At 39.1% G+C, this 22196-nt stretch overlaps 1 protein-coding gene across 6 annotated transcripts; it reads left to right on the top strand.

The window, feature by feature from the left end:
- Nucleotides 1–12: 12 nt before the first annotated feature.
- Nucleotides 13–21905, top strand: Rhobtb (Rho-related BTB domain containing). Of its 6 annotated transcripts, XM_083102776.1 has the most exons (16): nucleotides 3449–4169; nucleotides 4289–4567; nucleotides 10311–10678; nucleotides 10981–11084; nucleotides 11146–11343; nucleotides 12231–12438; nucleotides 13215–13457; nucleotides 13538–13623; nucleotides 14044–14170; nucleotides 14245–14379; nucleotides 14832–14855; nucleotides 15628–15781; nucleotides 15839–15969; nucleotides 16091–16333; nucleotides 16416–16564; nucleotides 17578–21905. In XM_083102776.1, exons 3-16 carry the CDS (start codon nucleotides 10499–10501, stop codon nucleotides 17825–17827), a joined length of 2232 nt encoding a protein of 743 aa, XP_082958902.1. In that variant the 5' UTR covers nucleotides 3449–4169; nucleotides 4289–4567; nucleotides 10311–10498; the 3' UTR covers nucleotides 17828–21905. The 6 variants fall into 6 exon arrangements, with proteins under 6 accessions (XP_082958911.1, XP_082958916.1, XP_082958902.1 ...); XM_083102785.1 differs by lacking the exons at nucleotides 3449–4169; nucleotides 4289–4567 and adding an exon at nucleotides 13–164; XM_083102790.1 differs by lacking the exons at nucleotides 3449–4169; nucleotides 4289–4567 and adding an exon at nucleotides 3104–3423.
- The last annotated feature ends 291 nt before the right edge of the window (nucleotides 21906–22196 follow it).

Raw genomic sequence — 22196 nt, 5'->3', positions numbered from 1 at the left:
GCTGTTTTCAGTTCCGCAATTTCAGTTGCAGCTAACAGTCAACCGAGGGAATTTCATGTAGCCGGTCAGGCAGAGTTTCGGGAGAGAAGCGACTGCTGCGTGGGTGGACGCACCGTTCCATTTGATTGCCTCGATTGCAAACGTGTTTTTGTCGCTGCTTATTGGTACGTGCACAAGTAAGACACGCAATTGCCATTATACGCGTATTCGAGTAATTTCGCGTATTAGTCCCCCTCGTCTCCGCTGTTACATAAGTATATATGCCACGTATGTGTCGCTGATGGACAGGTCGCGCCGGTTAATTAATCGGTTAATCAATTAATACAACGGACAATTACGTGTCTTATTCACGCCACGGCTATCGCGATAATCGTTTATATCCTAGTTAGTAGAACACGCAGTAAACATATGAGCGTTTTATTCAGTAAATATTAAGATTCTTATATTTGTTTCGGAAGAAAGATGAATTCTGTGACGAAATTTTTCGCAAATTTTAGAAAAATAGTTTTGAAATTTTACATGTCTGAAAAATAATTAGAGAAAAAGAGAAAACTTATCATTAGTTTTTCTTAATACGATATAAAGTCGCCTTTTATTTATTTATTGTGCTATTTAAAATGGGTGACACACACACACACATATTGAAATGATTTAAATCATAACTCATAATCAGAATATATTTGTGAACTAAAGCAACGATATTGCATAATTTAAAAAAATGTATAAAATATATAATTACGTATCAATAATTAATGATAAAAAATTATATATTTCACACAATTTAATTTTATATCAGAAATAATGTATCTGTAAACGAGATCGATGACAGCGAAAAAAAAATATTAATTAATTTACATGGAACACCCTTAAACGAGAGAAATTTGACTTAAGACCATCTTAGACATCTCGAATAAACATTGCTTGGAAACGCAGTAATGCGGCAACTGGTTTCACTGCGGCGGCTAAAGATATGGATAAATTTCTACGATGCGGCCGTTGATTCGCCTTGACAGCTTGATGGTCGTTCGGTACGATTCGCTTTTTATTCAAGCGTGATTTAAAGTGCTTCAAGGATGATGCACGCGACATTTACAATCACAATTGCGGTTGATCTCGTTCGCATCGTGGCAATAAACATGTCGATCGGACGAGTCGCGAGTTCTAACGCACGACGCGCTTACGCATTTCCGTTAAATTGTCGAAACCCCATAAAAACCCTTTATCGTCACGCAATTACATTCGCGCGAGTGTGACTGCTGTAACAATTAACAGCGACGGTGGGGAGGGAGGGGGAGGGGGAGGGATAAAACACAGTGGGACGTGTTTTATCCCTCCTCCTCCCCCTCACACAACCCCCAACCTCGTCGCACGCTACAGTGCGGCGGCAGGGTGGATTGATTTTTCGCCCCCTGACGTCACAACGAATCCAGCATGCGCGTGATGGTTAAACACGGTGCCGATATCGGTACCGGTACATGTTCTTTTGTATTGTCTCCTGCATCAAATGAAGGGGAAGAGGGGAATACAAAATTCTTACGGCTCGTCATTTAACGGGAATGAATAGAATTTTATCGTCCGTTAGTTGCAAATTATTTTTATCGTCAAGGAAAAATTTTTGTAGGGGAGAGAATTATATTACGATACATTAAACAATTATTATCACGATATTATCGATGCCATTATCTCTAAGTGGACTAATTACTATATTTTAGCAGAGTAACATATATATATAAAATAAAATTTAGAATGTGTACATTTTTATGTTCTGGCATTACAATCATCGTAATTATTGTAAAAAATGTATGTCACTCAATTAAGATTACATTAAATTGTAATTTTTCGAAATTGTAGATTAATGTATAGATTAAATTAATATTGAACTATTATAACTGTGAGCGCGTTTTATCTAAATTTTCGAACATTAATATTAACTAGAGAAAATGAAATCGAATGAGAATAAGTCAACTTATCGTTCTATTCGAGCTTGATAAAGTTGTTCGAAGAACCATTCAGCAAATTCCATTGACGATGATCAAACCCTTTAAGTGTGGCTAACAGCTATTGGTACTGACAAGTAATAGATATAGAATGATTATAGCTAACGGGAGAAGGGGAGGGTGGGATCTGACGCACGTAAAATAGATAGCGCATGAATAGTGTTCCAATAAGATTGCACGAACGCGCTCATAAGCAAGTTTCTTTCACAAAGAAGAAATAGAATAATAAGTCTGCCATTATCATCACACGGGATCATGACAATCTAATCGAGCATCCAATTATTGTGCCATTTTCTAAATGAAACATTATCAAACTGCAATCTACTTCTAATAAAATCCATTAACTCAACAAATTAATATTGTGCTCTATTTTTTCACTTTTATTTTAATTTATCTCAAGTCATCTTTCTAAAAATTAGATGATTATTTATTATTCCACGAGATAAAAGAGAGCAATAATTCCTTCTATTATTATATACATGAAATTTTTATTAACACAATATTTTATTGACACAATAAGAAGAAATTCTACTTCAATCAGAGAGATAACTTGTGTAGGAAAATTGCTCACAAAGCAGTCTCTTGCAATTACAAATCGCGAAATTTCGCTCAAAAGGAGAATCGAGTTAAGCTAAGGAAATTTCAAGCGCGTCATCGAAAAATGAAATTTTAGTATCTTTCTCAAGACGATACTTCCCCGGAGAAGGGGGAGGAGAGGTCGGCGTGCAACGTATCGCTGCATCCCGAGAGACGTCAGCGCGGTCGAAGGGATGAGCAGGTCGCGAAGGGCAGGACGAGCGCGCAGGACGTTTATAAAATAACAGCAAGATCGCGTCAGCCGACGGGGAAGGAGAAGACGAACGGGGGTCGGCAGGGTGGTTACATGATTCGGGAGGAGGGTCGGGGTCACGGCGGGTTCATTCAGCGATGTGCAGTTGGCCGGGTGCTGTCGGGTCTATCTTGTCAACCGAACCGCCGCGGTTTTCCATCTCTCTCCCTCCTTCATCTTCCCCTTCGCAGTTGTTCCCTCTCTGTTCCCTCTCTGGTGCGGCGGAACCGTTCTCCCTACCCTATCCCTACCCTACCCTAACTCGTACATACGTTCTCATCGTGCGCATCGTCGCCGACGCGCCCGTCGACGACCGAGGCAGCACCGAGCGGACGACCGTCGACGACGACGTCGGCGACGACGACTATCGACCTTTCTCCTTTCTCCCCTGCAATCAGTATCATATCGGTCAGACGGAGGTAACGGTGCTGTGATAACGTCGTCAACTCTTCGTGCGCTGTTTCGCGTGCACAGGACACGTGCATCGCCGATATGATGGTAGCTCAACGTCCTCTTGGTGCCTCCTCACCTGGTGACTGAGCCTCGACGGCAGCGGCGGTTTCGATCGACTGGCAGCGGCGGCTCTCGTAAGCGGAGGTGGGTCAACTCGCGAAGCGACCGCCAGTCGTTGACAGGTGGTGCGCAGTTCTGCTCCAAACACGCGAGCGAGCGATTCTACGATGCATACGGTGTCTCTTCGCTAACGGGGACTCGATCCGCTAATCGACGCCTTCGTGAGTTCCCGTTCGAGGGCGAGAGGAGAAACGGATACGCGAAGGGAAAGGGAGAGGGTGGGAGCTGTGCAGAGGGTGGTGGGAGGCATTCGTCGCGAGTAGAGGAACGGAACAGATCGGAACTCTTATCTCTTTCTCTCTCTCTCTCTCTCTTTTTCTCTCTCGTTGCGATCGCATGAAGACGAACCGATTCTCGACACGTGCCAAGGAACCGTCCCGAGCGAAAAGAATAGACATTCGTCGCGAGTGATCGTCGGGATCCGTCTCGGGAATCGGCGAATTTTCCGATCGAAATAATCGGAGCAAAATCGGAGAGCGGTCCGAGGAACGTACACAGGGCGCATCCTCCCCTTCCTCGCCTCGGATGGAGTGCCCCTCCTCGCGCGCCCGCCCTGTCAGGACGTCAGCTGGAACTTGCGTGGAACGTCCTGGTTGCCGCCGCTGCAGTTTCTAGTCCGACAGACGGCAGCGGCCAAGGAAGACGGGAGGAAAGGAGATCGTTAGACCTCGCCTCTGCGATTGATCGTTTCGTCTTCGTGGAGAAAATTCCTACGAGTAAAGGGAGACATCCGAGATATCGAGAGAATACGCCCCGTCGAGTCAACCCGGGTAACTTCTTGCGCGTCGACTGTGTGAATCCCATCTCAGTCTCGCTCTCTCTCTCTCTCTCGACTCTACGCAGAGTCGATTGTATGCATATGTATACAAATGTACATACATATATCTAGCTCCACTCGCGCGAGAACGTGCCACCTCGCCAAACTCGTCGCGTGTACTCGCGTAGCATGCGTCAGCCGGAGTGAGCGAACCGGCGTGCAGCTGTCATCGGGGCAAAGGAGAGAGAGAAAGAGGGAACGTGGATCGCCACGAGTGCATCTTGGAGAGCGGTGCGAGTCTTCTCGTGCGATTTCCTCGGTGCCGGAGAATTGTCGCGGGTGTGTGCACGTCGTGGGAGGAAGAATCACGTCGGTGAAGGGGAGGGCGCATGATATAAATTGATCAGACGAGTAAGTCCCTCCGTCAGAACGAACGACAGCCAGCCTGTCGACTTGTTTCCAACGCTTGACTTAAGCTTGTTGATCTCGAGGCAGGGAAAATTTCTCGTTTTTCCACGAGAGGATCTCTCTTAGGGATGCTATCTCGGGGGAAAGCGTCAAACGGTGCCTCCAGCAACCTAGTCTCGATCGAAGCGTGGTTGCGCTCAATGTCGATGCGTTCTGGATGTTTCATCGCGTGCTGGCCGTCGACTATTATTCCACCTATTTATCTCTCTGGTTTTACTCCTCTCTGTATCTCCTTCTGTCTCTTTCTCCCCTTCGTCCATCTCTCCATCCGTCTCGCTTTTAACTTATATAAGAGAGCAGTGTCTGCAGAGCTAGTGCGAGCGTCCCCGCCGCCGATGCAGAGGCGAGCCTCGAAATCGCGGTACCCTGTTCTTGCGAATATTAATGTTGCTGGCACGGCTGACATTAATATTAGTTCATCCATATACATATGTATTTTCTTTCGCACGTGTCACGTACATCATCGTCCCGTCACGTATACCATTCGATAGAATGAATCACTTTCGTGAGCCAAGTATATATTTCGTCCTCGTGTTACAGCAATTTTATTTTTTCTGCCTCATCGCTTGAAGGATTCCTTCGAATAAGGCGCAAATGAGTTCGCGAATACGTAGAGATTTAACGACAATTAGCCGTTCGCCTCGAATAAAGATCGCAACTCGATCGTCGACCTACGTCGCGGCACAGTTAAAAATTGATTTATACCCTCCCTCTAACATTGCGGTATATCGCGATCGTTTGCCCTAACGATCGCGCCGATTGTTGCATGTATCGCGATTTAAGCGGCGCGTGCCTATACGTCTGACTATCGCCTGCGTCACGTTTCATCATCAAGTGATATTGGAGCAAAGACGCGGATAAAGACGACGGAAGCGTGATACGTCGACAGAGAGGGAAAGAGGAGAGAATGCTCCGAAATTGACAGGTACACGTGACGCAACGGTTTCCGCGAGGCGACACGTCGAGTCCGATTTCGTTCGCAGCGAGGCCTGTAATCGTAGTTCGCAGTTCCGCGATTAGCCGCTGAAAGAGGTCGGCAATAAGAAGCACCGTTTACTTAATTAATGCGGCCGACGCGAGCGGCCGTTGCGCGGCTCGTTGACCCCGCGCGTGCGATTCTCTTGGACTTGGACCGTCCTTCGTACGGATTGATTTACGCCGCTCGACGTGGCTCGGCGCGGCTCGGCTCGGCTCGATGACGAAAAAGGCGGACAACGAGGATGGAAGAAAGCGGTCGGCGGGTATAGTGCGCCGACCCGGGCCGCCTATTCGACTTTTTCCACTGACGGCGACGGCGGTGGCGGCGACGATGGTGGTCCTCTTCTGCTACGGGTTCGCGGCTGACCTCCCCGTGACCCGTTCTGCAATGCGTCAGCTGTTCTACGCGCCGCAATGCACGCTCTACCGCCGCCGCCACCGCTGGCATGTATCTACAGTCCGCTCCCGCACGTTCTACATCCGTTCTCTCAGAGCTTCTCTCTCGTGCCGGATACATTGGACGTCATCGTGTTCGCGAAATGTATTTTCTAGAGATATTTTTGCGGAGGAAAGCCGCGTTCGATTATTCGTCACGAGAAAATGGCCACTGACAGCTATCGAAATTTGACATGTGTCAAATGTCAAGTATAAGCGTTAATAATAAATATGCTCCTGGACAAAATTAACGCATAATTTTTTTTCACTTTTTTTTTTAAAACTGATATTTAAGTTTTAATGAAAAATTTTAAAGAAAAAGTAAAAAAAAATTATGCGCTAATTTTGTCAGGAGTATAGTAAGATTATTCTACATCAGGAACATTAGAGATATTTAAAATTACGAAGGTGCGAAATTTGCCTGTGATTTAGTATCGCCAAAGTTGTTAGGGTTTGACTATTTCAAGCGGGCTAATAATCGTTTTTGCTATATACATCGATGACGTCAGAGCGATATTTCTCTGACTAAATATGCTCTCGTGAAAGCACACAGACCGGAGAAACGGAAACTAAAATCAATTTAAAACTTGGACATAGAGACTGTTTGCTGCATCATCGATTAAAGTATCACTATCCGCGAAAACAGGGGAATTACATTAAGTAATTAGTTAGTGTGTACGTGTCGCACACGCTATATTCATCTTTTCGTTTCACAACAAAAGACACCGAGTAGATATTGCGAAATCTATCTTCCCAATTTTAATTCTATTTTAAATCATTTTACATTCCGCATCGTTTCGTAAGAACGAGAAATTTTATATTAGATTTTCTCGCTTCTGACGTCATTGATGCATATAGTTCCATCGTATCACTGGTAGCGCAATAGTAATTTCCGCATGGAAAACAATCGACTTTATTTCGCTTGTTGAAATCTTACGTAATAGCAGAAAATTTATACGATTTTATCGATGAGATTTCTGAAAATAACTGATTTATCAATTAACTGCAAAAAGATGCTGCGACGAAATATTTATTCGATTATCGCATATCTTTTAAATATGTTGTTGGTTGCTTTTTTCTGCCAAGTGGGATAAATATTTTTTTAAGCGCCAACAAATTGCGAGTGAGATATTGAGTGCTATTATCAAATTCGTAACACTATTGATTTCGATAACAGAGACATATCCGGGCGCAATGTATCGGAAATTGGGAAATAAATCTTATTACGATTTATATTTCCAAAGTCATAAGAGGGGAAACATGTGACTTATTATGATTTGAAATTATTTAATTTTTATTGTATAAAGCTTAGTTTGTTAATATGTCATCATTTTTATCACATTTTTAATTGTGATTCAAGTCATTCTTCTTTTACTCCAATTTTTTCGTTTCGAACAAAACTATTTTATTGTTTCACGCTTGCGACCACTACTTTGGATACGGTTGCCGCAACGCGTTATAATAATTCGTTTTACGCCCCTTTTGCATGCATCACGCGTATTTTGTGGTGCGTAGCATAGCACAAAGTGCAAAAACAACTTAATATCAAACTGAAGAAAATCGATGGGCCTTGTGCTAAAAGTTAATGACGACTTTTGCCACTTCTGACTTAAACCATCGTTGCGTTACTTTATTTTGCGCAATAATATTTTGCTGCACTATATGTTTGATTCATGGCGTGTGATAGGGCTTAGAATACATATTCATTTGTACGGATTATTTTACGTTTGCAAACATAATAAAAAGATTTGAGATATTAACAAGAAACGTTGTAAACCAAAGTTTTATAAGATTTTAGAATCTATTTATCCAAATTCTTATCGAAATGAGATTTTGATAATATTAAAAAATTATAGAAATTTTAGTCTGAAGATTAACTATTGACAACTCATGAAGGATCAAAAGGACAAAGCTATCTATTTGTACGCGATGATTGCTGCGCAATATAAACATCTTGGATTTTCGCTAACAATTTGGATCGGAATAGAACTACCATAACGGATTACATGAAATTACAATGAAATTACATGTAATAGATGGAGGAAATTTTATTTCCTTTAAAGGAGGAAGAGGAAATCTAAAATATTTAACTGATTGTACAATTGTCATCTATTTGCTGATCTACTGTCGTTACAGCACACGATAAACACTCGATAAAAGACATGATTACATTTACAGATTATACGATAACTAAAAATACGAGGTCAGATTGTGACACGCGAAGAGCCAGATTGCACTAATTAGCCTCCAACCTTTTCGCGATCGATAATTTTACATATAAAACTCTTATCGACGTAATCTCGCGGAGCGACCCAATCTACATGTTTCATTTTCGATGCATTTTTGATCGAAATGTAAAAATGTGTAATCGATTTGTTCAATGAATGGACAGACTTGCCACAAATTCTATTTCATGAAAGTAGGTCTCGTCCAAAGACACTTTCCGGAAAACGTCAACGAAACAAGTCGACTATTGAGCGACGGGGCTTTCGATTTTCGCATCGTGTGACACACAACACACTCAGCGAATATTGCGTTTTGCATATCTCGAGTGGCTGTCACCTAGCATTATCGACATGTTTCCTCTGGACGTGCAACATTATCGTAACAAGCGGATATTATAACATTATACCCGTCGCATGTTACCTTGGGATGCGTTCAACGTGAAAGTCGCGGGAAACTAATTCAATTTTTCTCACTACATAGCTCTTACTCACCTCGCTTGATAAGATTAAATCTGCAGTTATGTTGATCAAAGCGGAAAAATTATAGATTGCCAAAGGATAGCAAATAACATCAAGTTTCAATTATTTATAATAAAGCCTAGATTATAAATCTACCTTTGTAGCTTTGTCTTCAATTGTCATTTACAGTTTTAAAAAATAGCGTTATTGACTTTGAAGATTTTTATAGATTATACAAACTTGAATTTTTTGAAGGAAAAGATTTTGATTTTGACAGACTGCAAAAATTCCAATTAAAACAATTATATTATATTTTCTAAATTCATGTTTAAGAGAAAATCAAGATATGTATTATAATTAGGGTGACATCTAATTATGAATTTGATAGATTTACATTATTAAAGAATACAGAGAATTGAATAGATCAATAATCAAACATTCTTTACGACATCGGAGAACTCGGGCAAGAATTAATATTAAATCCAGATATGACTATACCTAACGTTAATGAATATTTAAGTAGTAAACGTACATATATCTTTATACGAAGAGATTTAGGACCCGTTAACTGTATTTTGACTCATTAAGATGTACATATGTAACAATGGCCGGATAATATGTTTTGTGCAGAAACTAAAGCTACAAAGTAAACGAGAAGTTGAATGGAAATTCAGAGAAAAGGATTCAGTGTAACGTATAGGCGCCGAGACCGTCAAGTTCATCGAGCAGCGAGGATTTTGAGAATGAATCAGCTGGAACAATGCTATAGGTCTATATATGCCTTCAGAGCTAAAGCAATATGAAAGTTGAGGTTGCGAAGCTTCTACTAGCTCTAAATATAGCAAATACTTTTGTAGGGTCAAATCAATAGACATATGCTGTGCATATATTTGGGTTGTTTAAACGTTTCATAAATTCTTATCTTTCTCAGACTGTCTAAAATATACCTATTACAGCCACCTGCTTTTTTCGCGAATACGTGTAATCATGCAATTTTCGTAATTTGTCAAGTTAACGTTCTAAATTTGACGTGACGTGGCCACAATCATAAATTATTTTTGGCACGAATATGATTCTCCTCGCGCTTTCTCCATCTTCGATCGCCTCGCGATATGTATGATCGAGGTCAAGCTCGAAGGAAAGACTTTCGATTACGACACGTCGAATATTAATAATACACTTACATGATTATTTCACGCAATCAATCTAATCTATATTCTATTCATAGATTACTTATTGCACGATTTAATGCAAACAATCTAAATTTGTCTTCAAAAAGTCAAACAGGCCTTGCACTTAGCGACTATAAATCGCTAAATAATTCAGGTATAACAGATGGAACATAAAGTACTTAATGTGCACTCGTCTACTTAAGGCATAACATTATGCAACAAAGAACTATCAAAACTACAGCAACGTAACATATACTCCGGTTTGTAAGTCCATTTACAATTTTTACTGTCGTGATTTACTTTTGAAAAATGAGTGTCGTTACATTATAAGATTGAAACATTGATTGCGGGAGCCATTCTCGAAAATAACATGAGAAAAGCTGTGACTGACTTACTGACGTATCATGTTTATATCAGTTTCAGTGCATATCTTATCTGCGGCAAAGGGACGCCGTGTTGCAGTCCGGTTGTCGGATGTGGTGCATGCAATCGGCGGCTACGGATACGACAGCGGTAGCGTCATCTGCGCCGGAGACAGCGGTCCGGAACTCGAACGATCTGGCAGGTGAAAAGGTATATTGCATGAGAAGGGGAGATTGCCGGTGATGGACAATGAGCAACCGCACCAGGAACTGGTCAAGTGCGTGGTCGTGGGTGACACGGCAGTTGGAAAGACCAGACTGATCTGTGCCAGGGCCTGCAACAAGCACGTGTCGTTGTCGCAGCTCCTGACAACTCACGTGCCCACGGTCTGGGCTATCGACCAGTATCGGATTTACAAGGATGTGAGTTCGCGAGAAAAACCACGTAACAAATATAAATTATATATTAGAAAATTTGCCTACATTTTAGATTAAATATTATTGTAAAATATAATATTAAAATATCAGATAAAATAATTTTAAAAATATCTACTACTGAATTGAAACATAATGATTAAAATGATTAAATATGAAAAAAATTGAGAAGCTTCACTAAGACAAGAATTTATATTAAATTATGTAATTACAGATATATCTGTTATTAATTTTCTTAGAAATATGCAGTGATATGAATAAAATATGATGTATAATATGATACGCGCCAGGTGTTGGAGCGATCTTGGGAGGTAGTAGACAATGTAAACGTGTCGCTACGACTTTGGGACACATTTGGCGATCACGAGAAGGATCGACGTTTCGCATACGGCAGGTAAAATCATCGTCGAGCGCAATTTCAGCACGAATCGATATTAATCGAAGAACCTTGCCAGGTCTGACGTCGTGTTACTATGTTTCTCCATAACCAACCCCGTTTCCTTGCGAAACTGCAAGGTGATGTGGTACCCCGAGATAAGAAGGTTCTGCCCGCAAACTCCGGTCCTATTGGTCGGATGCAAAAACGATTTGCGGTACATGTATCGGGACGAGACTTATCTCAGCTACTTTCGCGATCGCAGTCCTTTTGTAAGGTAAATTATTTCTTTCAAGAAATTTTAGAGAAGAGAGAAATTAGAAAATTAAAAAGCATATATAATAGAAGTTTTTTAAAGAATTAAAAAAATTTTACATACATTCCTTCAACATTTAAAAATTTGTTAATTTTTATTTTTTTCAAAAATTTTTTAAAATTAAATTTTTTTAAATTTCTATTTCTCTCTATTTTGAATATTAAAAATTACAAAATTTAATCTTTCGATACATAAAATTTTTTAAGTTTAATAATTTAATTTTAAAAAGTAAATTCTTCAATATAAAAAATTGATTGTTCTATAAAATATATAAAAAGCAATTTTTTAGAAAGCCAATCCAAGCACATGTACCACTTAATTATTCTAATCGATTAGTCGCTTTTTTTGGCTACAAAACAAAACTCCCGTGTTCAAAGTCGATTTTTTAGTCTCGTGTAAAACTCATTCAATCGCATCGGTGCTCCTTCAACGATGGGTTTACTGAATTGTACCAAAGTATTGATCTCAGCGAGTTCTCTTCGTAAACTTCCTCGAAATCTTTTACTGGCAAAAATATTCATTACGATCAGCTTATGCGACATATGAAATTTATCGCGGCATATGAAATTTATGATGGCACTGTGGTCGATTGTGAAAAGCTTAAAATTCCCGATAAGTCGTCGTGTAATCGGGTCGAGCCAAAATTAACCAAACCTTGACATACGGCGATTACTCTCTTGGGAGAAAGACTGAAAGTTCTCCTGACTTTTAATAAATCTTCCTCTTGTATACATTATCGGAATAATTTCATATTCTACATTTTGATTTTATCGTTTTTGTATTATATTGCGAAATATATTAGGATTATGATCAATAATGCAATTTAAAAAAATGTTAATTATTCACAGGGCTACAAGAAAAAGCGATCTAGTGATGCCAGATCAGGCACGGGCGGTAGCGCGAGAACTCGGTGTCTGCTATTACGAGACAAGTGTCTTCACTTATTACGGCGTAAACGAGGTGTTCGAAAATTCGATCCGCGCCGCCTTGATCGCACGTCGTCAGCAACGTTTCTGGATGACGAATCTGAAGAGGGTGCAAAGACCTTTATTACAGGTAACGATATATAAATTATAAATTATATATAAATTGAATATCTCTATTTTACAATAAATTTATTTTCAAGAAACGGTGGTAGGAAAATCTTTCGCATATTTTCGTTATCTTCAATGTTGTCTCACGAGTAAATATAAAAGGGATTGCTCGTTTCGGACTTTAAGTTTAATTAATTAATTATTTAATTATTTGTAAGAACTATTCAAATTTTATAAAAAAATTCCTGAAATCGTCCCTGTTTTTTTTTCAAATTTCCAAGTATAGAAAATTTTCTCAAGATTTTTGAATGTAACTTTTTAAAATAAGTTTTTTTATTGTATGTGTCTTCTAATGCTTTTCATTTATTCAAAAGAAAAATGAAGAACCATTTAAGTTTCAAGTGCTACAAGCTTCCGTAAAATTTTTCGTAAAACACATTTTTCTTATTAAAAATTATAATAAAAAATATATTCACATATAAATAGATATATTCACATAAAAATATATTCACATATAAATAGATGTATTTATAATATATTTTAAATATATATAATTTACAACTTGGTCAATCGATGAGTCGCCGATTGCTTATAATATAAGAGCAAAATTATCAAAGAGAGAGAACTGTTTTTTTTTTTTAAATTCTCTGTGAATTCCAATAAAATTTCAGAATTACCTAATTTTTTCAGGTATAAAAAAATCCTCGAGAATTCCAAGTTCTTCATGTTTTTCTAGAGAATAAATCTGAATTAACGTTCAAGTCACATTTTATTCATATTAATAATTTTCCTTGACAGGCGCCATTTTGTCCGCCAAAACCAGTACCGCCGGAGGTATGCCTGGCTGCGAGTACCTATGAGGAGAACATGAAGAGCCTGTGGACGAGGCCAGTTCACACAGACGTGACTCTGATAGCTGGCAACTGCACGTTCTTGGCTCATCGGTGCTTGCTCGCCGCGGCGTCGCCGGCGTTTCATCGGTTATTCTCGATGGAACTCTCCCACGAACTGACACCGCGCAGCTCCAGCGAGTCCAGCATGGTATATGCCAGCTCTATCAGGTTCGGAGGTAGTAAACAGGATAACACAATAACACATGTTTCCCTTATTGTCTCGTCAAGGTGAGCACTTTCGGCGAGGCCACTGTCGGTGACTTCAACGACGATACCGAGTGCCTAATTCGTATCGATCAAAGCAAACCCGCAAAGTGAGTTAATCCTTCCTCGTATGTTTGATTCCTGCATCAATTAACCCTTTATTTGGCAAGTCGCAACTAACACGTTTACGAAACAGATTCAATCTTGCGACAGATATTGCAACTAACGCATTAATGCATTAAACGTTGCTTGAGCTTAAGGCTGACGATGGAGAAAAGTGCGCATAATTAACAAACGCCATCATCATTGTAAAAATCCTACACACTGACATCATGCTTGAAGGCACTATTGCCAAATAAAGAGTTAAATGCAGCCCCCTTCCCTTAGCCTTTGCACGGTTTTTCAGTGTCGACATATTCCACGTTATAAGTAGCAACGGAACAGAGTTTATGATATTTCTGTAATAAGAAGTTTGTATATCTTTTTTCGCGACGAGAGCCCCTCGCACAAACGAATAATATAAATTGCAGAGTTTGGGAACAACTTAAGCGACGATCGAGTTTTCAAGTACTGCCGACGGTGGATAATCAGAGGAAAACTAACGGCGCGACGAGAGAGCTGAATCATCCTGCCTTCCAAAATATTCGTATATGTCTGGTGAGAATCTTAATCGCGAGAACTTGAGTGAAAAATCATTTTATAACTATCACATCATCGTGAATATTTTGCAGACTGAAAACGCGAACGGAGTACAACAGCCTATGACTGTGGTTACGCTATCGAAGCTGATCACTCCGCAGGCGATGCAGCAGTGCTTGCAATTCATTTATACGGGCTGCTTGGATAAACGGTATCACGATCTACAAGTACGTTGGATCGGTAGAAATTATCCTAAGAGAAAAAAAAGGTACATTCGAGAATGTGAGAAGAACTCCCTTGTTAAAAAGAAAAAGACGTACGCGTATTTTGAGAAAACGGAATAGAAGTGTCATTTTCCGGATGTGAAAGTTAAACGGAAAACGTCTATCTATCTCGTAGGCTTACGATAGGTAGAACTCGACCGAGTAATTGCGCAAATTTGGTCTCTTTATGCTTATATTTTGCTTATGTTATATTAATTTTTGGAGAAATATTATTTATATAATTTTGAGTTTCAAGTCGTGAAAAAATGGCTGTCAATTGCGAGTACTCCTGATATCCATATCGCGTTTGTGATAAGTCACAGTTTGTACATGTATGAGCTTCTCTTAAGAGCGTGTGAGCTAAGATCGCAACTATTGCAGAGTATACAGTAACTAACGCGGCTCTATTCTTTCAGACAGCTCCTATCGGGCTTCTACTGGTTAGTACAAAGCGTTTGAAATTGCGTTTGAAAATTTGACAGTCGCATCAGATACATACGTACACGTTACATGCGCACGCACGCACGCACATAGTGGCCTCATCTAGCTGATCTGTTTCGACTTGAGAAAGATTTGTGAGATCATATATCACATCATACGAGCATGCGCCTTTCTATAAAATTGCGACTCTTCAATTGTGGAAATTAATCTTTCGTTTATGAGCCAAAAATAAAAGATTTAAATAAAACAAAAAATATTACATATAATTACGAAATGATATAAAATAATAAATATCGAGGAGGCCGTCTGTAAAAATTGCTTACGTACCTCAAGAGCATTTTGTCTCTTGCGTTTTCTGCAGAAATTTTTATTTATCTATTAATAATATCGTTGCAATTCTCTCGCATTGATCTTTAATCGCGTTTAACTAACAGGCCATGCTCATCAAGCTTATAGTTCGTGAATCATCGCTATCGTAGTATCGTACTGACCATCGCCCTCGGTATCATCGAGCGGGGAGGATCCTCAAAAAATCGACGTGAGATCGACCTCGGCCGATTTATAGAGGTGCATGGATACGCTTCCGATTGTTATCACAGACATTCTAGAATCATTGCCTAATAGGATAGGTTCCTCTAGCGACCCGAAAGCGAAATTGTATCTTTTTTTTTTTCTTTTTTTCCTTCTTTCTTTCTTTTCTCGATCATTCCACGTTGATGAGAATCGCGGTCGTGCACCGATATGACACGTTCTGGTTTTTCTCACCTGCAGGAGATCAGGCAGGCGGCCGAGTTCCTCGAGCTACCGCAGTTACTCATGGTGCTCGGTAGCATACAGACGCGGGAGCAATTTGTTAATAGCGATCTCAATAATCGGTACAAACAAGTGGTCAGGCAACGACTGGAGGACATTTGCCTGGAGCAAGGTTGGTATCGATCAATAGCAATGAAGCAATTATCGCTTTCGATATAAATGTACTTAGGTCTCTTCGCCGATGTGATGTTCGAGTTGGACGATGGCAGCGTACCGGCCCACAAAGCGATTCTCACTGCCCGATGCGACGTGATGAAAGCCATGTTCTCTGGCGATTTTCGCGAAAGCAGCGCAAAAGTCGTAAGCACATCCTCTTCGCATAATATAATTCATTAAACCTGGTGCTTTTTAACTGATGAAAGATGTATTATGGATCGGTATAAGGGCTATGAATAATTGTAAGGGATATTGCGATCGATAGATAGTCTTTCCTGGAGTACGGGAGTACACATTCCACAAGTTGCTGTGCTATCTTTATACGGATGAAGTGCCGGCAATCTCCTCGGCAAGATGCCTCAACCTATTGGAACTAGCCAACAGACTATGCCTTCAACGATTGGTGAATCTAGTCGAGAGCAGAGTGATCGAGGATCTTGATCGCCTATCGCAGAACGAAGGGAACGACGCCGTTGAAAACTGCCTGAGGTTGCTGGAGCCGTGCAAGGTTGATTTCCACGTGTTCACGTCAATTAAGACGCGATAATATACCGATTATCTATATTTAACGCTTGGTTACGACTTTGCAGCTGCATAATGCCGATCAGCTGGCCGACTGGTGCATGAATCATCTCTGCGTTAACTATAATAAGCTATGCAAAATGTCGCCTCGCAGCGTGCGGCTGCTTCATCCCGAAAATCAAGAGTATCTGAATGAGCACCGATGGCCACCGGTTTGGTACGTATCATGAAAATATTATAATTTTTCCATCAATTTCATTTTAATTGATACAGGGTGATTCATTTTAATCTTAACAGGCAAATATTTTGAAAAATATGCGAGATACGAAAAAATGTTTCAGACAGAAGTTATATGGTTTTGAAGGAGACATAAGATGGTGTCATTAATTTGACCTTAAATAGTTACTTGAAGGTCATGTGAAGGTCACCCTCAATTTTTTAAGTGGAACTGCCTATTTTTTATTACATATTCTTGTAGCTTATCTCGAGAGCTTTCCAAAACACTATAATTAAGTTAATTTTCATTAAGTACTTTCCGAGTTATGAGGCTTGAAATCGTTTCTTAATTTTACATAAACCGTAAAATATCTTGTAAAATATTCATTTTTCGATTATCTTACCTTAATACTTTTATATACAAAATAATGAGAGGAATTAATTGGTGCAAAGAAAACACATAATTGTTTCGAAAAAAAAATATGTAATTTGCAATTAACAATTACATATTTTTTCTTAAAAATAACTATGTGTTTTCTTTACACCAATTGATTCCTCTCATTATTTTGTACATAAAAATATCAAGGTGAGGTAATCGAAAAATGAATATTTTACAAGATATTTTACGGTTTACGTAAAATTAAGAAACGATTTCAAGCCTCATAACTCGGAAAGTACTTAATGAAAACTAACTTAATTATAGTGTTTTGGAAAGCTCTCGAGATAAGCTACAAGAATATGTAATAAAAAATAGGCGGTTCCACTTAAAAAATTGAGGGTGACCTTCACGTGACCTTCAAGTAACTATTTAAGGTAAAATTAATGACACCATCTTATGTCTCCTTTAAAACCATATAACTTTTATCTGAAACATTTTTTCGTATCTCGCATATTTTTCAAAATATTTGCATGTTAAGATTAAAATGAATCACCCTGTATAATATATATTATAGAGCTTTTGCTCTCACATTTAGTCCCTGACTTATTGATACTATCGCGATGTGTCCTCGACAGGTACTTGAAGGACTACGATTACTACCAGAAATGCCTGGCGGAGCAGGATCGCGAGAATAAACCGACTTTGAAACGGAATCGTAACCAGTCCGGCTGCCTGTGTTTCTCGGGCTCGAGTAAGACCAGACGAGAGGGTAATACCGGGAACGGGGGTGGCGGTGGCGGCACGACATCGACGACATCGAACGAGACGCCGGCAGATCGGCCGCTCTTCGACGCCTCTACCGAGTCGGGAGAGCAGGCCGTATGACAGGAGCCAAGCGGCCTCAGCCGCTCAGTCAGATTCATCTTGGTCCTACCTGTGCTCATGGTCTTCATATGCACTATTTTTACCATTTTGATACTGCTACAGATTTATACTTAAGCGGACCGCGCAGGACGAAGCTATGCGTAAACGCACGTAAATACACATTGATATAATATATATATACACACACACACACACACACACACTTACACATACGTACATACATACGCGATGCATAGATATGTATGAGCAAACACGAGAATACACACATATATATACACATATATACGCCAATGATCAGCGATAAAAGCCGATCCAGGGCTAGAGATGTATTCGATTCTTAGCCTGAGATCGAATTCCAAAAATTCCCGCTATGACGTACGTAATTTCTTTCTCCTCTAACGATGTGCACTCCCATTTTTCGCGTCGTGTATTTTTAAAAGCGCGGCGCCAACGACTCGGATTCTCGCGGGTGTCCGTGAATTTTTTCGTATTCGCGGACTTTTGCAGCTCACACTTTTATCTTCCGCAAGCGACAAGTGAGAATAGTATTTTTCGAGGGGAGATTTCCTACTTTCTACACGCGTTGATACTTCTGTGTGTATACATTCAGAGACAAGATTACGTGGATGCTGAATACGAATAAAGATATCTTTCTTCATTTAATCCGTACTTTCTCTTGTTAAAACGACGATTGTTGATACGAATAAACATATCCATAAACAATCGTATGTACAAATATGTCCCAACATCTCGAAAAAGAATGGCAATCTATAAGAAATAGAGAAGCAAAACTGAAGTAGATATGTATTATTTTTTATTCTATATAAAAAAATACAATGATAACTCCTTCAACTGCTCTTGTTCAATTTTAGTCATAGTTTCAAAGATATTTTCATGTGAAAAGCATGAAGTCATATCAAGACACTCAATGATATGATGGGTGTGAAGAATAAGAAGAATGGATAAAAAAAAAAGGACTAGCTGAAGTAGTTATAGAGTTGTTTAGAGTTGTCGAAACATGTGTGTATTGCATGTCATAAATTTATATATCGCACATACAGGCTTGTCGATTATAAAAATCAGGAAGTATATAATAGGTTCGAGTGTCCACTCATTGTTGTCCCTGATTGTATGTCGCCAACAGCGGTTTTCATCGATATGCAACGCACTTGCATCGCGCGAATGTCGCCGCCTTCGCCGATGCAACGTCGATTTGATGAAGACCGCGTGTTGCATCGTCGCGATTAGCATCGATCACGGCGTGATTGTCGTCTCGGTATGATTTCTCGGTGCGTTCTCTCGGTGGACTAACGATTATTGCGACAATCATCCGCGATCTGCCGTTTGACAATTGTGCTAATTATTAGGATTTCGCGTCTAATTTCGCAAAAGGAGACGTGGAGCAATGAACGGAAGCCCCGAATACTGAGCGTTGTGATACGAAAACGCGAATATAGGAGAGGAAAAGGGAAACGTAACATTGTCGATGTGTTAGACTGAAGAAACGAGCAATAGCTTTAGTTCGTAGCGAAGCTAATAAAGCGCTATCGTGAAATGCAGCGAATCGGTCTGCCAAAGTCAATCACTTTTCTTAATCTGCTGTCAATCAACAGACAATTTTTGACAGAGACAAGCTGGCGCTACCAATGGCAACTGGCCAAACTGCTCTCTCGTTTTAATTAAAGCAAGCAAGGCGTGATAAACTTTGGAAAGATTCTCATCAGTTTTACGCTATTTTACGGTATAACGATATTGGGCATTTACAAATATATTTACAATTAGGGAAACACAATTATTGATCACTTGAGAAATATTTATTCCTAATTATTTGAAATAATCGATAGAGATCAATATGTTTATTATATGTCAATTATGTTTAATTATATGTGATAGACGTGGAATTTTAATTTTATTTACAATTTTCGCATGAACAATGTTAATAAAAAAATATAAATAAGAAATTTATAAAGCAGATTTTGCATTAAAATTTAACATAAAAGTTATTGTTCACTTTTAAAAATCTATCATATGAAAAAATCTGCGACACTTAGTTAAAAAAAAAATATATACCGCGAAGGTGAATAAAAACTCTCGCGCTAAATGAAAATTTACATGACAAGTGATCAATAATTACTCTATACATAGAATACTAAAACTGTCACCTTATAAGTGTCTAGCGTAATTTTAAATTACCGTAAAGAGATATGAATTGTTTTTCACATTTAAATACAATCAGAGCCACTGTAAAGTTATCTTTAGAAGACGCCTTGATCTGTATCAGACATCTTTTAAATGCCTTTTGGACATTTGTGTTTGAGAGATAGCTTAATTACACATAAAGTGATAGTTTAGATATTCTACGCCATTAGTATCGTTTACTCGAAGACGCCCAAGACTGGTACGTAGTCGTTTAGAAAAGACATGATATAAAAGTATATCATGCCGTGTGAATTCGTGCAAATTTGTATTCTTTACGCGAAGAACACGTGGCGATAAATTCCGCTTCTCCTTCGTCCCATCCGTACAATCTGCAATTGTACAATAAATAAAGTTGCAATTTTTTTCATACAAAAAAATTCTCGCGCCACGAGACGGCTTACAATTGCACGGATCAGATCGCGTTTAATAATCGTCCATTTTTTCGCGAAGGGAGGAAATTAATCGCGACCAAAATATCGCGACAGCCGCATCAACATATCGATTATGATAATGAATCACTTCGATGACGTTACCATCATCGTCATCGCGGCGGTGATCTATCATAAATAGAGAGAAACGATTGTTTGTAATGGAAAGATGTAATGTACCTAGTGTTAGGTTCTACATAAGGCAAAGCTTCCTATCTTTTCGCCCACGAAAAACATCATCGCGTTTCAGCCGGGACGAAAAAAATCTTTTGTCTATTAATTTATCTATTAATTTATCTTAGATCTGTGCGATTATTTATTTCACAGCACTTGTAATGTGAAATCTTTCGTTAAAGTGTAGTGTGTTTCAACAACGTTTATTCTGATCTAATCTCATGTGTGCGTGCATTGTAAATTGAAAAAAAAAATTTGGATTTCTTTGCAAATACGTTTTATAAAGATAATTTTTGCACACGCAAAGAAATGTAATTTTGCATTACATCGGCCTGGCTGTGACGCTCGCGCGGTTGAATTAGCATAATATTGATATTAATACTGATAACACGATATTAAAAATAGTCGTAACATGTAATCGATAATCTAAAATCAATGTTAAGAGATATTATCGTTAATAATTTGATACTTGTTAGCTCCGATATCATTAGCATAATCATCCTCGTACTTCTCAATCGATTCGCCCATACCCGCGACCATGAAAGAACTTGTATTGCAAAGGGAGGAATGGGGTAAGAAAGAACGAGATATAGGGATTAAAAGTGCGAGTATGGGACGGAGAACGAACGGGGAGGAAAGAGAGAAAGTGCAATGCACACGGATGAATTGACGTCCATATGGTATGTATACATATTTGTATCACGAAATAATTGCGTATGGACAATTAAAAGGCGAAAAGCTCGTAATCGTTTTCTTTAAATTAATATTTTTTTAACTGAAAAAATTTCTTCTTTCTTTTTTTCCAATTCATTTTAAATCATCTATTGTTTTTGCGTAGAAGTCGCGATGAATCTTTCGTCACTAACACACACACACAATCATAATAAATCGCGCTACTGCCCGATCTATAATGGAATTATGTTTAAGTGAGGAGAAAAAGAATGTGTGAGAGAAAGAGAAAGAAAGAGCATTCGAATATAATAACTGGACAGTGATATGGTGATAGTGATGTCTGTTCCAGTGAGGAAGAATAACGTCCCACTTGTACGCTACGTCAATTTCGATGTCAATGTTCTCCTTCGTCGCTCATGTATATATGATATATTTAGTCCTAAGTGTATATATTTTATACTGAGAAATATTGGTAATAGTAGAATTAAGCGCTCGATCAAATTGATAGATTCACAAACCAAAGGATTCGTGCGCGGTTTCCTCGCATTTGCGTTCCTGAGTAAGAGTGAGAGAGAATAAACGAGGAAAGTGAGAAAAGAAATGTATTTCCTCGTAGAACATTTATTTCCTCGACGTTATCAAAGAGCAATAAGGCCAGATAAAATAATATAATTAATCGCGTTTCATTAGTATTTTATTTTAATTATTTTTCGTTGGCTTTCTTTCCCCTTTAATATCGCTTCAATAACGTCACGGATATGTATTTCGATGAAACAAATGTAAATGATAATTGGACAAAAAGATAGCAATCCAAAAAAAAATATCAAGTCCATTTATGCGTAAAATAATCCGTCTGAATTCTATCTAGAAGCTGGCGTCTCTCAAATTTTTTAAAT

This window comes from Camponotus vicinus, unplaced genomic scaffold (genome assembly GCF_025532165.1).
Source record: "Camponotus vicinus isolate PSW18456_S1 unplaced genomic scaffold, iyCamVici1.0 SCAF_1, whole genome shotgun sequence".
NCBI classification, from domain to species: domain Eukaryota; kingdom Metazoa; phylum Arthropoda; class Insecta; order Hymenoptera; family Formicidae; genus Camponotus; species Camponotus vicinus.
The sequence above is the reverse complement of the archived record's forward strand: the minus strand, read 5'-3'. Positions and strand labels throughout refer to the sequence as shown.